Raw genomic sequence first — 17,703 nt, forward strand, 5'->3', positions numbered from 1 at the left:
GCTGTGCATTTGTTTAATGGATGACAGTTTCAATTAGGCACATTTAAGCATTTTCTGGGATTTCTTCACTATTTTGATTTGTTTTAAATATATGTGATTAACTGAATAGAATGCACTTGAGCATGTTTAACCTTACAAGTAACTAGATTCAATTTTCATGAAACTGTGCTGTACTTGGCGGTTTTCCTGCATTTCATCATCAGTTGAGGCTTAATGACTTTCAATAAATAATTTTCAGCCCAACAATGCTGCGACGCAACAACAAAAGAACCCACAGAATTTACATATGAATGCCTGGTATCTTACGGCCGGGACATGTCGTTCCTTTACCCAACTCCATCCCCAGCCAATTGGTTGTGAAAAATTGGACAGCTATAGCAAACAGCTAGCACACATGATTACCATTCGAGAGCCGAGGGCTGGGTGGGGGCTGGACTAGCCCTTTTCACACAGCTAATGACTAATGATGCCACAATTTATCTTGCCGGATTTGTAAGCAAGTGTTAATGTTTTTTAATTTACATTACGTCTTTTGCACAGCGCAACAGCCCCCCGATTTCCCTCCCACTGCCCCAAATGTGCATGTGTGCATAATTACTTAAAATGAAACACGACGTGTAGAAAAGAGCTCGTGTCATCATTTTGAAATTATTTAAATTCTACCAACTGACTTACTGACAACGCTGATAAATGAGCTAGTGACGAAGCCGCAGGCCCTTCCTCTGGCAAACACTTCTTGCATTGCAGCTGAATGAAAAATTAACGCAATTTTCTTGTTTGCTTTTAAGCTTGAAAAGCTTCTGAAAACTAAGTGGTTGTATCATAAGAGCTTCTCCTGATAATTATGTGGGATTTGCATACGTAATTTTCCACATGAACGCCTGCTGCTGCCACTGCAAAGTCATTCCGATGAAAATGGGAAAACTCGAACCAGCACCCTCTCCTTTTCTCGCTCGCTCTCACACTCTCATCGCAATATTTGAAATATCATATTATTAAAGATCAGAAAGTAATACTTGTGTCTTAATACTGTGAATACCATAAGATAATTACCAAGTGAACAAGTCTTACCTCTATGTGTGAGTATTATTCAAACTGCGATTTCCATTTATCCAAACTGAAAATGTAAAATATTCGTAACTACGCAAATAAATCTAATGCAATTACCTTAAAAGCGCCAACGATAAAACCATATTCCGGATGAGGGTTCATATGAGCTGATTGCATTTTACAGAACATTTTTATGACATTTACGCGAGGCAATAAAAACTAAACGAATCCTTCATGCGAATGGCGCCAGTTTCAGAGTAGCAAGTCGTAGCCTCTGCTGATTGATGAATTGCCCGACTGACTGTGGGTTAGATTTGAGTCTGTTGAGCATTTTAACGGCTTACATGAAGGGGCAGCTGTAACGAGAAGAGGGACAGCTTTTATGCGGCCCACAGACATGGGCCAAAAACTAATTACCTATCCTGGACCTGGGACAGTGCTCGTCAGACATTTACGGCGCTCGCTTTATAGACAGAGCCGTAGACGTTGCGGTTTAGCATTTGTAATATAAACGTATATGTATATACATATTTTTAATGGCATTTTGCATACGATTTACATTTTGCTGCACTGCATCGATAAAACGAAGACCCTTTTAATGGCATCAACGACACTCGCCGACAGACCAGCCGGCAAATTTGGCGCATAAAAACGCAACGTCGCCACTATAAAAGTGGCTTCAAGTTTTTTTGGGAATGTGTAACAAATATAAAATATAAATGTTATTCATAGTGAAATCCCTTCCAACTTTCTAGATCGTTGCCTCTGTTGTTTTCGATGATAATTCAAAATGTGTGAAAAGGTTTTTGACACTTGTGGGCGGCGCTGCACAATTTATGACTTGCCAGTTGGCTTTAGATTTTACTATTAGTTGTGATGTAATGTGCTCTACAATCTGCCAAAAAGAAAAATAAAACATAAATTTAGCATATAAGTCCGCCACTTCTTTGAATTTTGCATTAAGTTTAAAAGGCTTTGATTATAAATCAATTTAGTTGCTTATGCAACCCAGTTATGGCAAATTCATCTATACTCTGATAATCTTTTACGGTTTTTAAATCAGATTTATATTATCAGCCGAAATAAAAATAATATTTGTTTCCTTAGTTATTTTCTAGATTCCTTTTTTTTTGAAATCTGTAAAAATATTAAAATAAATTTCTGTCAGCTATTTAATATTGTTTCTTAATAACGTGATACAGCTTTCAAAAGAGCAATAAAGTATTTTTTGAAAATTGTTGAGTAACAGACGCTGCTTTAATTGTAAATTGTAAGAACTGGGTTGGTTTTTGTGTATTGCAATCAAGAAACGGAATTGTTGAGGCTTTGACGCAGAATTTGAATTTATTTCGATAGCCTACGCTTTGGGAGCCTCTGTTTGACAAACGCGTTTAGAATTGGTTAGATAATTACGACTGCTTGATGTGCTGAAAAGCCTCAATGTTCATGTCCGAAGTCTGCCAGCTGTGATCGGATGTATAGTCTTGCCCGCTGTCCTGCTCATAGGAAATAAACTGTCCAGTGTTATTGTCGAGCTCGTTGTCCATGTAATTGGCCTTCTGGTTGAGATCTGTTTCCATAAACTGTGGGTCAACAGTGGCAGTTGGTACCGCGTTGATCTTGCACTTGGGTGTCAGCAGCTGGTTCTTGAATAGTTGCAATTGCTGCAGTTTCTTATTGATGGTTTTCTTCTTCCATTCGTACAGTTTGGGCAGCGTGAAGAGCAGCACGAAAGCTGTAACAGTGTGGTATAATCAATCTTATTTGTATATCCTTTTTGTAGAAACACTCAAATTACGAGCTCCTAGTGAAACCTTGGCCTGTCGAATATGGAAATCGTTCACTTACCCAGCACCAAGATTGTCATTCCATTGACATAGTCGCCCACAATGTTGAGGCCGCAAAGCATCATCAGAAGCTTCAGTGAGTCGAGCAGATCTTCGACCAGGAACAGTGAGCGCAAGCGCAACAGTATTGGATTGAGCTTCAGGGCCAGGACATAGGCCAGATGCTCAGCGGTCTCCTTTGAAATGGTCACATCCATGTCCAGATAGCGTTTAAGAGGATGCTCCACTGCACTACTCTTGCGCAACTTTCGCATGGCCCACACATAGCAGGAATAGCAAATGCTTATGGAGATGGCTATCGCACCGGCCACGCTCACCACGCTGATTACCGGATTGGACGCCATGTCCAGGAGCAGCGTCAACATGAGGCAGAAGAAGAGAGCCGTCTTGCGCCAGTTGTGCCAGAGCAGCAGCGCCTGCCACGCCTTCCATGAAGCGGCAATATTTTCATGCATGCGTTCATTAAGTTCCATTATTTTTACCCTGTTTAAATATAGTTTATATTAATATCTAGATCTGTTTAGACAGCAAGTGATTTATTATTTTTGTATTTACTGAGAGGTGCCAACTGGGTTTATTTATTTTTTGTATATTTTTTTCACTTGCGCGCAACTGAGTTTTGTTTCGCAAATAAAATGTGGGAGCAACTTCATGAAGCTCCACAAACTAAGTATATATGTTGATATTATAGCTAAGTTTATGGAATAATACTTTTTTCTCCTGGGTTTACATTAAATTGAAAATGTATTTAAATTGTATATTCGCTGGCTGAATATTTATTTGCCTATATTTGATTTCACTTGAGATCTGAAGTAAAACGCAAAATCGAGCAAGGGATTTTCCCCCTTTTGGCCCAATTAGCCAAACCATGTGTTGCCAGGTGTCGTCAGCTGCCGAGATACCAGAAACCTTTTTTTTTTATTCATGTTTTGTTAAACTTCTCTGAAATATGCACAATAAATTGGCGTTTGTTTTATGTTAGGGTTTCTTATGCTTCGCCAGAAGCGTTCCCACGTTGCAAATTGTCCCTTGTGGATAAAAAATGGTGTCTACTTTGCATAAATTTAAATTCCTAATATGTTTGTTTAAGGCTGATTGAATTTCCTATAAACATATCTAAAATAATATATGTACATTGGTAAATAATTTGCATCGCAAAGTTTCTGCAGTTTGTATGCACTCCGCGCACAGCTTATTCGTCTTTGATCTGTTACGCCAACAAGTGTCAAGTTTTACACTCCGGCAGAGCCTATAGAGTCTCAAGGACTTCGGCAAACAGTTCTGTGGCGAGGTGTCATCGCCAATAGGTCACTTAAGGCCCTTAGCCTTCTGTGGCCACCATCGAGTGGCATTTGCCAATTGATTTGTCAAAGGAATTACGCTGATATTTTGAGCAAATAATACAAATCAGCGGCGTTAAAATGACATCAAGTGGTTGACAACCACCCTCGAAATTATACAAAAAATTTCGGAATACTTGTCAGAGTCGAAGTGCTTAGCACTTGAGCGCAACTGAGAAAAATAAATAAAAAACAAGTACTTTCCTTCGAAATTCAAAAAAGCAAATTTATGAATCACGGATTGCCTTCGCCCTGATCCGATCCTACTTGGAGGGTCGTTCTTTCCGGGTCAAAGTAAGGGCGGAGCAGTCCCCTAACCACTACATCAAGCTGGCGTACCACAAGATATTTTACTCAGGTCATTCTTACTCTTCCTTTTGTCCCCAAACATGACAGTTCCAGACGTACTTGCTTTCGGACTGTCTTCGCGCTAATTGCCAATGGCTTCATATGCCGACGTTGACTGCGTCAGGTCCGAAACTCTTGCTGCAGATGCAGTTCAGGATTACCTGGACCCTTTCAGCAACTAGACTTGAGGCTGTAACGTCAAATTAAGTCTGCCAAAATGAACCACAATAATACGAGGACTGCTGCCAAACGGACTAACCCTAAAGCGAGATAGAGAAAAAAGATACCAAGTGCCAAGCTTTCGCTAGCCGCATCAAAGAAACTGTTTACGCTCCTGAAATAGCTTAGCTGCAAACTGGGGCACCCATATATATATATAACAATTAATAATTATATAATATATATATATATATATATAACAATTATATTTTTAAATATACGCTCTATCTATTTTATGTGTACAGTGTTTTCTATTATTATTTGCCCACAAAATCAAATAAGACTAAGTCAAAGCACACATGCCAATATACACACACACACACACACACGCGCGGACACATACGCAAGATTGTCAACCATAAATTTAACTAATATACAACTGACTCACAGGCTCATCGGCCAACCACCCAACCGCCGCACCACTAGCTGAGTGGATAGGAATTTGCCACAATAATCAAGCCAAGACTCGGTCCAGGTCGAATTACAGTTACAGTTAAGGTAACGCATGGCAATGGCCATAAAATGACACTGAGTGTCAGTTTCAATTAAACATGTTGACAGCTGTAAGGGCAGCATATCCAAATATCCTCCTCTTCCTGCTCGTCCTCCTCCTCCTCCAACAACAGCAACAATAATAATTCTGGGGCTTCTATAGCACCGTCTAGGAGCAGACATTGCTGTGCATGTCTGAGGGTGGTTCAAGCAATTTCGATTTTAATACAAGAAATTCCGAGCATTGTTTGGCCGTGTATTGTGCCGTGTGAAGTGGGTAGATCGATTCATAGAGTTTAGTATTTACATGACAACTTTATCCGGGAGTTACACGCCCAGCTCCTTTTCTTTTTTCCAGCTGTTGCAGACGTCTTACAATTTTTGCATTGCATTTGGGGATGTCTTTGATTTTTGACAGCCAATTGCAAGGAAACAAACACAGCAAGGCTATCACAATTTAAGTAATTTTATGTGTTTTATGTGGCCAAGTCGTTCATTTATTTATTTGCTTGTTTTGTGTCGCCAAATATTACCTTAAGTTGATTTTCTTGAGATTTTTCGCAACATTTTCTGCCTCGTTTGTGTCTTGTTGTTGTCCTGCTGCTGTCCTGCTGTCCTTTTGTTGTTACGGCTGCATTGACAACTTGTCAAACCCTTTAATATGCTCTCCTGTGGCCAGCATAGATGTTCTGTCCATGCTCTAAGGGATTTAGTTTAATTAAACTGCTGTACATGGTAAATACGAGTATTCCATGTCCTGTACACATGACGTTTGCATATTAATTTCCTGTAATTTTGATTGAGTTTTGCATAAATTTGCACATGGCCAACAATCAAAAGGAAAACCATAAGAAACTATGCAAGCAACTGGCCGAGATCTATTCTAGCACGACTTACCCTCAAATCAAGTAATTGCAATGGTTATTACCAGTCTCAGCTCTGCGATTGCCTGCTTCGAGCACCTTCAAGTCGAAGCGGGATTTCATTTAATTGCAGCCTAGCAAATACTCAGCATTTTTCAGGCAGGCAATTTCTTTTGCCTTATTTGCTGTTGCTTTTGCTATTTTGCTAAGAGGGAACTTGGCCCTTTGTTTTCGTCACGGACGAGTGGCAAAAAGCAATCACAGAGCAGTTGCAGCCCCCCAAAAAATAAACACAAATATCAGCCACATTTTTTTGCGCATTTTCCCCGCTGTCAAGGGCCTTTTGTATCATTGGTGAAATTAGAATTTCTCATTAAAATAAGTGTTGGCTGCTGGACCCGGTTGACTTGAGACATTCCCTTCGAGCAAGGTGCTCGGCCGTGCCAATGGACTTAAGTTCCGTCTTTCTCCGCCGCTCGGTCACTCATTAGTTGCGCCTCAAATCTGACTGACTCGAGTCTCAGTGTATTCGTATCTCTATTTTTTCTCCCCAATGTCGTCGCATTGTTCTTGCACCATGACAGCCTGCCACTTGAGCTGTTTGCCCGTTGGGGTGCCATGGGCAGGCATCACCTATCCTCACCTCGCACCGCCGCTTTGCATTTTCAATTTTTAATGGGTTTTGTATCCAATTGCGTCAAGTTGCTTGCTAGTAATTAAAACTGCAACTCTACCCTTATTTTATTTTTTTTTACTTGTCGGTTTGTTAGTCAATAAATCTTGTCATCTTTGGCTCACAATCCTTTCGCCACTGCGGTTTAATAGGCTTAAAAACTGAAACACTTAACGATAATGCCTCAAATCCCCATTTGTGCTTTGATTGTTGAAGCAGCTGCTGATTTATCATACGGTCTACTTAAGTCAAACAATCTATGCCTTTACTTGCGTACAATTTTGAAATCCTTTTAGCTTTTCTTTATGCCTAATTGTCTCTTTAGTAATTCAATTTATCCTGCAACAGAAAGACGGCTCTCCGGAAAGTTGTAAGGCGATAGCTTTAGAACTGAGAGACTATTTGGCATAGTTACAAACAAACGGACATGGCTAGATCAACTCGGATATAGCTGCTGACCAAGAATATATACTTAAGGGTGTATCAGCAATGCTTCCTTCTGCTTATTACATATATTTACACAAAACCATTATAGCCTTTTTAACCATTTTCAATGGGGCTACGTTATAAATCTGAAAAGCTTATAGCCTAATTAGAATACAAAATTGTCTAATAACGTGTTCCTCATAAGGGATTACAACCACGGCTTAGGCTAAGCTTGGATGAATTCCTACTTCAGTTGTGACGGACTGGAATTTGAGGCATTGGGAAAGTGTCTCTTTTAGTCGCCTCGTACGACAAGCGGTGACATGCTGTGGAGGTATTCTAATGCCCGCCAACCAGACGGGTCCGTTCTCACGATCGGATAGCACTTGGGCCAAGCGATTGTATATGGGTATCTAACTAAAATTTCATCCATTTTCCACGCTGAACTCTGTTTTGAACTTGTGCCCCAACGTTTGCCCATGCGGGCCAGTCAATTGCCCGCCCCAAACCCCAACAAGGGCTTGCAACACTGTTGCAAGTGTGGCAAACTTTTTGGCTCATACGTGTGCTGCTTGTTGCGGCCAGATACGTGTACAGCCGGGCAACATTGTTGCTGCTGCCAAACGGAAACGGTTTGTGGAACTGTAGGCAAAACTTTGGGTTTAACTTTTGCTTGTTTCATTCAAGTGGCTGCGGCTGCGGCGACTGCCATGTAAAATGTTTACAAACAAAACTTTATGCAAAACCCACAAAAACGCAATGGGAAACTGTTGCAGTTGCTGTTGCAGTTGCAGTTTGACTTTCAGTTGTTTGTTTTTGTTCTGGGTCCTGTTATTGTTTTGTGGTTGCGGCTATTTTGCATTGAGTAGCTGGGCTACATGTGCAGCTGACATCTTCGATTCCCAGCCGGGCTGGGCTGCGCTCATAATAATATACATGCATAGATAAAATACAATTTCCCTGTGCAATTTTTGTTTTTAATTAATTCTGTATTACTTTCCTTACTCTTTCCCATTGTTGCTGCTGGGAACGTGTTTCGCATTCGTGTGGCGTCTGTTTAACGTCTTAACTGGGCAAGTCTGCACCGGTCTCTGGGGCGTCTCCAGCTTCCAGCTGGATTCCGTTTAAGGTTTTTTTCTCTTTGTTTTATTTTCTTTTTTTGCATCGCTGCATTTGTTTATATTAAGTATTTTTCTTTCTCTATTTGCTGTGCACTGTAATTAGCCCCAGTCCCCGCCTGCCGTAGCTCCTCCCCTGGCCCCTTGACTGTGGACAAGACAGCTGCCGTCTGTTGTCTGTTGGCCAAAATTGCTGTGCATAAAAAGTTTAACTTGACATTTTTAGCAACAGTTTGTAATTTGGTCGTCGCGTTTGGCGTAACCCTTTCGAGATATTTGCTAATTTTTTCCCTTACACTTACATTTTACTTGCAGACTGCTTAATTGCATTACCAAAGGCCCGCCCATTGCTGTTTTGCATTTAGATTTCATTTTCCGAATTGTTGACAGAGTTCAAGAAAAAATTCGCAGAACAGAAAAGGTAAGTCTGAATGCATTTTGCCTAAATTTAAGCTACAATATTACGAAATTAAAGAATTATAATCTTTTCTCAGCTTAAGAAACTCATTTTAATTTTCTTTTTAATAAATTGAGATGTAAATTAAAAAATCATAAAAATGGCCAAAAAAAATATATATATACAAATTATGCATAAATGTTTATGGTCCAGTTGCATTTTTATGGCCCAACCCCCCAAACTTCTTATAGGGTTGCAAATTAAAATGCTCAACTTAAAAGCATGCTCCATATTTTACGATCTTTGGACATTTTATGTACGTTGTTGCTTAGCCCACAACCCTTCCCAACCCCTTTTTTGGCACCCGCCATAACTTAATTATCCATATGAATCCTTCAGTTTTACTGCGCCTTATCCTGTAGCAGGTCGGCATTTTAATTATGATGAGTACTTGGTGGGTTCTTCGGGTTCAGCTCTTGCAGCTGTCATATTTTTATTTATCTAAATCGTCAGATCTTCACGGGCCTGCTCATTAAAATGACATCAAATCGAGCCTTGTCCCAGGCGTCTGGCAAATGTTTTATTATTGTTGCTGGCGTTTTCCATTTCTACAATTTTATGTCCAGCAGCTGTACATCATCATAAGTTTATTGTTTGAGCCGTTAAGTTTAAAGGCCTGCGGCCAGGGTCTGCTGCCTACAGAAATAATGTGCTCGGCACATTTTATACACTTGCATCATTTTAATAAGACGCCATATACCCCATATACTCTCTTCCGCATGCCAACCAAGCCAAAATGCGTTTGTCTTTGCGGTTAGGCGCTGCTCCTCATGGGTCACTGGGCATTTGTCATTGTTTTGTGGGAGGCGCCCCAAAAGGCTGCCACACATGCCGCAACTGCAAGCTGCGACGCATTGCTGCGGTTGCATTCATAGGCAGGTGGGTTATCATGGCTGGCGTCTCTTTGAAGTAATCGCCACCGACGTTGCCTTAAGGCTAAGCCTCATTTGTGGTCAAATTGTGTGCTGTGCGTCAGCCTAAAGTCGATTATGTCAATATTGTGCCATGGCTAATGGCTAATGGGTAATGGGCACTGCGAACCAGGGTAATGGTTGAGTTGCTGTAGTGAGTGTTTGTGATAAGGATTTGTGTAAGTTGTGGCCGCTGCCAGCGTACGATTGCCCCGGCTCATATGCTAATTAGCGCCCAATGCTTTAAGCTGCTCCGAAGCGCTTTAAGGCTTTACAATTTCATGGAGTTTAATAGCCCGACACAAACCCATATGGCAAACTTTTGCCAATGCGAATCAGTGCCGCCTGCTCTGCGCAACAACAACCAGAATAAGCCATAAACTAGCTGTAAAAACACATAAAAATCATAGCATACATTTAGGAGTCGAATTACAAATGCCCTCGCATTCGTGCTGCGTCTCAAAGGGGTGGCTCAGGATAAGGCCACCGGCAAAATAAAAAGGAGTAACAGCATTTGCACATTAAAAACGCATAAAAATCGAGAATTGAATTGCCAAACAGCAACAACAAGCGGCACATAAAGTGGCCATGAAAACAATAAAATAAAACAAGCAGGAAATCTAAAAGTAAAACTGACATTCGGGAAAACCCAATTGAAGCAATCAATTAAAATTGATGAATGAAATTGAATCACGTGTTACAATTTTCTTGAGGAATTGGCATCGAGTTACATTGTGCTCAGCACAGAGGCTGTGAAAGCCAATAAAATGTGCCATAAGCATGAAGGAAATTGGTAAACCCTTAAGCTATATATGCTATGTGCTAGAAGATCTATTCATACCAAGAGCTCATTTATGCTAAGTTCATAATCATATTAACAATAAAGAAGTATCTAAAATAGTTCTACAATTAATTTGAGAATATTATGAATTATTCTTATAAAATACAGTCTAAAATTGCGATATTGAGTAAAATACTCTATTTAAATTTCCATCAACGAATTGATATTAACGAAATTTTGCTTAGAACTTTGAGCTCTTTCAGCAACGCATCCATTGACACCCACACAAACAAACAAAAAAAGAGAGAGTTCAGTGCTCTCGGTTAACCCCCTCGGCAGGAACTTAACCCCCTTCCACCCCCTTCCACTGGACACGGTACGCGCTATCAGCTGGCAGAGGAGAAAACTTTTATGCGCTTGTTAACAAAAGCGTGAAATTCAATGCGGACGAACACAAATTTACGACACTGCAAATTAAACTTGATTTTTATTTAAATAAATTGCATTTTATGCGCTCGGCTAGGATATGCGATGCCGTCGTCGGCATCCTCGGCGTCGTGTCGTAATAATAAGCAGGCAACGGCCATAATTTGCACCGGAATATGACGGTTGGATATGTGGCTGTGACTGGGCGACGGGCTGGCTGCTTTATGTATTTTTATTTATTACACGCAGCATTGCCAGGAAATGTTTGTTGATTTTCCGCAGCGCGCGCACAATAAAAATCGGGGCAACATCCACAAAAAAAAAACAAATTATTTTCTAGACGAACGCGCGTTTCTCGAATAAAAAACCAGAAAATATCCGAATTGTACAGAGAGTTTTTTGTAGAGCATGCAGATGGTATTTTAACTATGTCATGATAGATAAAAATATTCTCGACTACAAGTCTTTGTTGATATGAATATGCCGTTTTTAAAAAACTCAAGACAACATTAAAAATTTAAATACTTTCTCTGTTGAGAAAATGTTTTCGAGATTTGAAAATAAAATTCTTTCTGGGAGAAGTTGTTAATATAAATTTGATCTTAGAATGTGAATTAAAAAAATGCATTTGTTTAGACAAAAATCAGCTACAATACATCAAAATAGAAGGAATCAAAAGAAAAGACTAAGAAACTAACTAGTATGGTATTTGGCTTCTCTCGGCAAGGGTATTTATTCTTTGCCAACCCAAAGACAACATTTTTTTCGTTTTTCCTTTTGTATATTCAACCTCGTCGTCGCCGTCATTAAAAACGGAAATGTAAATGCGTAATTTGTGCGCCGCGAAATATGCAATACATTTTTTGAATGGAGGCAAGCGAAACGAATTGATAAGGGCTTAACAAAAGGTTCAATGGTTAACAGAGATGTGATTCTTGAATCGCTATGAGCGGATCTGAGCTCCAAGAGCTGTTTGGCATTCCAGAGTAGCTGAACACTTCAGCTCCATATACTCTAATAGTTTTGTATCTGCCTGCCACGGGAGTAGTCCATATCAAAAGTATGTCTTTATTAGCCTATTTGGCAATAGTTTACTTAATAGCTCGAACTTTGCAGTAGTAGGGATTTTTGGTATGTAATGTTATGACAAACATAAGTCGCGTCTTTTCCTGTCGCTCGCCAACAGGCTCGAAAATGAAGTTTCTCAGTAAGTGGGCCAGCACGAGTTTCATCATGACCATGGCATAACGCTGACCAAGACAGCTGCGAGCGCCCATCATGAAGGGTATGTAAGTGGACGGTTCGACGGTTCGGTCCGCATCACGGGCCCAGCGCTGTGGCTTGAATGCCAGCGGTTCGGGAAAAAAGTCCTCGCAACGGCCCATATACATAGGGGAGATGATCACATCGCAGCCTTTTGGTATAAAGAAGTCATCTGGAATGATTGGGAACTTAATCCAAGCTACTCTACTCTGGAACAGCTGGGTTTTATTACTGATTGTACAATTGGCGGTGGCACGCCGTGCGGTTAGAGGCGCTGAGGGATACAGGCGCATGGACTCCTTGATGCACATTTCCAAGTATTCCAGCTCACGCAACTGTTCCATGGTTATGGCCGTATCTGTATTCCGACCACAGACCTGCCAGATCTCCTCACGGCACAGCTGCTGATATGCCATATGCAACGTCATGTTGTACATGAAAAACTTCAGCGCGGTGGCCGTTAGATCAAAACCCCCAAAGATAATTGTGTCCACTTCTTCGCGTATATCCTTCAGCTGCAGCGGCTGGCCGTCTGGTGTTCGCGCCAGCAGCAACGTGTCCAGAAGACTGAGGGTTTTGCCTTGATGGGACTCGACGTTCTTGGTTGTCACGCAATTGCGATTGGCCAGATCCGAGTTAATCTGATCCAAACGCTCCGTGATAATGCCCTCCGTAAAGCCGTGCAGTATCTTGAGATTTTTCTTTTCGCGTGCCGCCAGCGGGGTAAAGCGATAAATAAGTGAACTGCGGTACAGTAAATTCTTCAGCCGGCAGTCAAATACGTGAAAAATGCTGTGAAGCAGACAGGCTGGAGGAATGCATTCATACGTTTTAACCTACTCACTCTCTGACTGCATTGAAGTATTCCGACTTTTCACCAGACTGCGAGTTCACTGTCGTACCCAGTGCCGTCTCGCAAATGGTGTCCAGCGTGAAGCAGCTGACGAGCTGAAAGAAATCTACGGGCTGATTCGTGTCAGCCAACTTGTCAAGTCTAGACAGCAAGATGCGTGCCTGGCGTTCATATATGTTCACAAACTGCTTGATCATGCCATAATTAAAAGCAGGCGAGATTATCTTGCGACGGTGCATCCATTTCTCGATGCCGCTGGTAAAGACGCCCTCACACAGCCAATTCTCGAACACGCGATAGTCCGAGGTCTTCTGTAGCAGCTGCTGTGCGCTGCAAAGCGCCTGAATATCCTTGGGATTGCAGTCCAGCATGTAGAGCTTAGTGCCCAGCCAGAGTTTGCCGCGATGCTCCTTCAGATGACAGTTGATCAGCTCTGTGGCGCGCTTAAACGGTCGCGGCCCAATGATTCTCGCGAAGATGTGCAGATGGCCGATAATCGGCAGTGAAGGTGGGCCCGGCCAATTGCTGGTGAGTCGATTGATTCTCGCCTGGTACCGATACGAGTTCACCAGATATATAAACACTAGGCTAAAGAGCAGCCAAATTAGTAGCGAGTCCAACATAATGCTTTGAGTTCTTTGAATTAACTGGCCTAAAGTCTCGGGGCATTTGCGAATTTAAGTCAAGTCGCAGCCACCTGTTGACACTTAACAAATCACAGTGCAACTTCTTCATAAAGTGCCACAAACTGAGCAAAAAGTATATTTATCATATATCTATTTTTATTTCTTTTATATGTGTATTAAATGCGCAATGCTTGACACTAATGAACTGGGCACAGTTTTCATCACAGCGCTTAGATATATAAAAATCGTTTGATTTGTCAATCTCTGGATGCGAAACAGAAGTGAGTCTTTTTACTCGGCTGGCCGCGTTTAAATACCCAGACTCGAGTGCCTGGATTTCCGAAAGCGAAATGATTAAATGTAAATAAATACTATAAACGTCTTTAGAATCATTTAACTCAGACTATGGCCTCTTACGGGATACCCTTTAATTGTTATGAATATAATCTCAAGTTCAAATTTGTATGTTATTTTTAAAAGAATTCTATCATCCAGAATAAAACGTTTGGAATTCCTTTAATTTTTAATTTTGTCAACCTTTTCTCTTAGTAATATATTCAACTATTTCAAAACATTTGTTAACAAAAAACCCGTGGCATAGTTTCATTTGTTAAAGATAACTCGCATCTCATAAAGATAACTCTCAACTCTCATCTGTCCATCATTACTCTGAAAACGGAGCTTACATTCTTAACATACACTAAAATCGTTTAGTTTTGAGCTGAAATGAACGCACCACTATTAATATCACAACTGAAAGGGTATATTGCCATAAATTTGCATTGAGTGTACACAACAAAGTGCTTAGAGCGAGTTCCACTCAGCAAATAAATGAGTTCAATATTATTATCGCAAAATTATAAATTTGATGAGTGGTCGCGCCCAATGCATACAAATGTGCCCCGAGCGAGTGAAATTGACAAACGGTCCACTAGATTCACAAACATAGAATCGCGCCCAGTATTCGGATCCACCCAGAAAATTAAGAAAACTCGCTTGGTAATTTGCGGATACAGGTACAGGTACAAGTTTGTCAATTATTTTTAAATATTTAATTTAATTACTCACGAATGCGTTAAAAGTATTTGATGACATCGAATGGTTATTTGTTTGTTTACAAATCTTCACTGTCAACTGAATGTTGACAAACTGTTATTAGTATAACTATTTGCTTCAATACCCTGTATCTTAAAAGAGTGTGCAGTAGAGTACTGCGTTGCGACTCAGGTTAGGGTGATTTTAAGCCAAGCAAGTGGAGCTATTTTATTGGCTTTACTTGGACATGTTCCCTGCTTGTATTTGCAAGAAACATTTAAGGCGAGAACACGCAATTAAAAAAAAAAAAAAACAACTGATTCTAGTCCAATTATAGACCGAATCAATGTGGGTAGCATCGAAGACAGATTGTTTTTTGGCGCATTTCTTTTCTATTTGTTTTTCAAACTAAGCGCACGAAGTTAAAAGAGTATATTGGCTTTCAACAGTATGCGACATTGTAAATATTTGAGATAAATGATTTATACTGGACACTTGGAGTATACTTGTCTACACCGCCTCAGTCAAAAGAATTATCAAGCTATTAGTAGGAAGACTCCTTTCGGCTGATTAAATCGGCAAATACATTGAAAACTGAGTATTGCGCAGTCGGTTACAGCCGGAGGCAACGTTCTTACTTGTGCTCTCATAGCTTATATAGTCATAGACCATAAGCTTCTCAACATTTTGGAGAATTCTCAGAATTGCCAATACGCTAATTGTTATTCATGTTTTGAATAAAGTTCAAGGTTAGAAAGAGTGTGAAATTTGAAATGTGTTTTGATCGTTTGCTGCTGAATCGTCAGCCAGCCTAAAACGAGCACCTGCAACCGTTTCAATAAAGCAGAAACTGACCTAACGCACTATTAAATCATACTTCATTAAAGTTTTCGTACGGGTCGTAGCTCTTTTGTGAATGTAATTGCAGATTTTCAATGTATAAAGTGCATATTTTTTTGTTGTCAAATTAATTAATAAATTAAGTATATGCCATTTATTTGCACTTTTTATTAACAAATAAGGAAAACAAAAAAATATGCACTGCTCTTTATTTACAATGGTAGCCGAGCAGACGGCTTGCATTTTATTTTATTGAATTGAAACAAGTGGACGTTGAATGTTGACTGAGAGGAAATACAAATATAAATATATATATATATATATATATATATATATTTATACTTTCAGCATTCAAATTTATGAATACACATACATATTTACACAGTCGCAAATGATATGATATCATGCTATCATCCACACAAGCACATTAATTACAATTATTCATGTTCATTTGTGCGCTGTAACTTTTGTGTTAATTAGTGTAAATACATAGTCCTGCCTGGTCATTTTTTTCACAGCCCTTGTCGAGGCTCTATTGATATGCAAATGTTGAAAAGTCTAAATGAATTGAATGACATTTGGTCGAAATGTAAATCCACATCAAGGCTCTGGATACTGCAGCTGGCAGCAGCCTTATGCTAAAGCACAAACACATTAAATAATATTAAATATTGTTAGTGTTTTGGGCATTAACTCAACAATTTGCTTATATGCGACTTGCTTATGCGATGACTTTGTCAGCAAGTGGGGTCCAACAAATGTTTGACATAAATTCCATTATCTAATGGATGCCAATAAACACACACGCACACAGAGACAGAGACAATCAGATGTAGATACAGTTGTGCACCTGACAGGACCAAGGAACATTGTCTCACATTTAAAATTAAAAGTGATGTGAAAATGGCATGGCAATAGAGAGAGGGGCAAGGGTAGGTATTGAAACGATGCAAACTAATTTGAATTTATGCAAAGATGTCGAGCTGCCTATTATAATGCCTAACAAGGGGGGTAACTCAGTTTTATAAAAGGGTTTGTTTTGGATAAGAAACGTGATTTGTATAGATAATAACAAATAACTGAGCTCTAAATATATTATAAATAAATTCATATTTTAAATATTTTAGATATAATAATTATATATATTATAATAATCCCATTTGATTTTAGTAGTATTTAGTTGCAAGTAGAAATAAACTTCTTACCACCTCTTGAGCACCATTGCCCGAGCATTCAGTCCAATTTAAAAGTAGTTCCCTTTGGGTGCTTTACAATTGTGTATTATTGTTGTCTGTGGGCATGTACACCTCTGTAATTAAATGGATTATCATTATCAGGAGGGTCACACACCCTCAGCTTACAAATAAAGGTTTGTTTAATGAGAAACGTGATTTGTATAGATAATAAAAATAACTGGGCTCGAAATGTTGTCTCCAGCATATCGTTATTATATTAGTAGTTTAGATATATTACTATAATATAATTAATCCATTGGATTTTTGTAATATATAGTTGAAGTTACAATAAAGTTGTTTACTTTCTCTTGACTTACCTTTCCCATAACATTTACTGCAACTAAAAAGAATTTCGATCTCGCTGCTTAACAATTGGCATTCCTTTTGTATTCTTATTGTTGTCTGTGGGCATGTACACCTATGTAATCAAATGGCACATTATCAGGAGGGTCAAATAAAGGTTTGTTTGATGAGAAACGTGATTTGTATAGATAATAAAAAATAACTGGGCTCAAAGTGTTCTTTCCAGCATATCATTAATAGTTTAGATATATTAAAAAAAAAGTATTAGCGTAATAATCCCATTTGATATTTGTGATATATATATTAAGTAGAAACAAATTTCTTGCTGCCTTTTGACTTACATTTGGCAGATCGGAGTAAATCTCCAATTAAAAGGTATTTCTCTTTCGGTGCTTCACAATGGGCTTTCCATTCTTGTTATTATTCTTGTCCGTGTGCATGTAGCCCTCTTTAATTAAACTGCACATTATCAGGAGGCCCACACACACTCACGCACACACACTCAGGTATAGACATGTATAACAAGCACTTACACAGGCGCAGTCACCGCATAATTATGCAAGCATTTCTATGTGTGTATTTTATGCCACGCCCAAC

General features: G+C 39.6%; 2 protein-coding genes and 1 long non-coding RNA gene across 3 annotated transcripts; all 3 read right to left on the reverse strand.

Annotated features, from left to right (window-relative positions):
• Positions 1-629: 629 nt before the first annotated feature.
• On the reverse strand, positions 630-1,987 carry LOC138911150 (uncharacterized). Its single transcript, XR_011416515.1, has 2 exons — positions 1,468-1,987; positions 630-1,406 (listed from the first exon to the last, which is right to left on the reverse strand). It is a non-coding gene; the product is annotated as an uncharacterized lncRNA (long non-coding RNA).
• A 247-nt stretch (positions 1,988-2,234) lies between these two features.
• LOC6623235 (reticulon-1-A) lies at positions 2,235-16,805 on the reverse strand. The gene is made up of 3 exons (XM_002048315.4): positions 16,774-16,805; positions 2,899-3,380; positions 2,235-2,785 (listed from the first exon to the last, which is right to left on the reverse strand). Exons 1-3 carry the CDS (start codon positions 16,788-16,790, stop codon positions 2,460-2,462), a joined length of 825 nt encoding a protein of 274 aa, XP_002048351.2. The 5' UTR covers positions 16,791-16,805; the 3' UTR covers positions 2,235-2,459.
• Cyp312a1 (Cytochrome P450 312a1) lies at positions 12,006-13,950 on the reverse strand. Its single transcript, XM_002048316.4, has 3 exons — positions 13,059-13,950; positions 12,447-13,006; positions 12,006-12,386 (listed from the first exon to the last, which is right to left on the reverse strand). Exons 1-3 carry the CDS (start codon positions 13,688-13,690, stop codon positions 12,043-12,045), a joined length of 1,536 nt encoding a protein of 511 aa, XP_002048352.1. The 5' UTR covers positions 13,691-13,950; the 3' UTR covers positions 12,006-12,042.
• Positions 16,806-17,703: the final 898 nt, after the last annotated feature.

This window comes from Drosophila virilis, chromosome 3, assembly GCF_030788295.1.
Source record: "Drosophila virilis strain 15010-1051.87 chromosome 3, Dvir_AGI_RSII-ME, whole genome shotgun sequence".
Lineage (NCBI taxonomy): Eukaryota > Metazoa > Arthropoda > Insecta > Diptera > Drosophilidae > Drosophila > Drosophila virilis.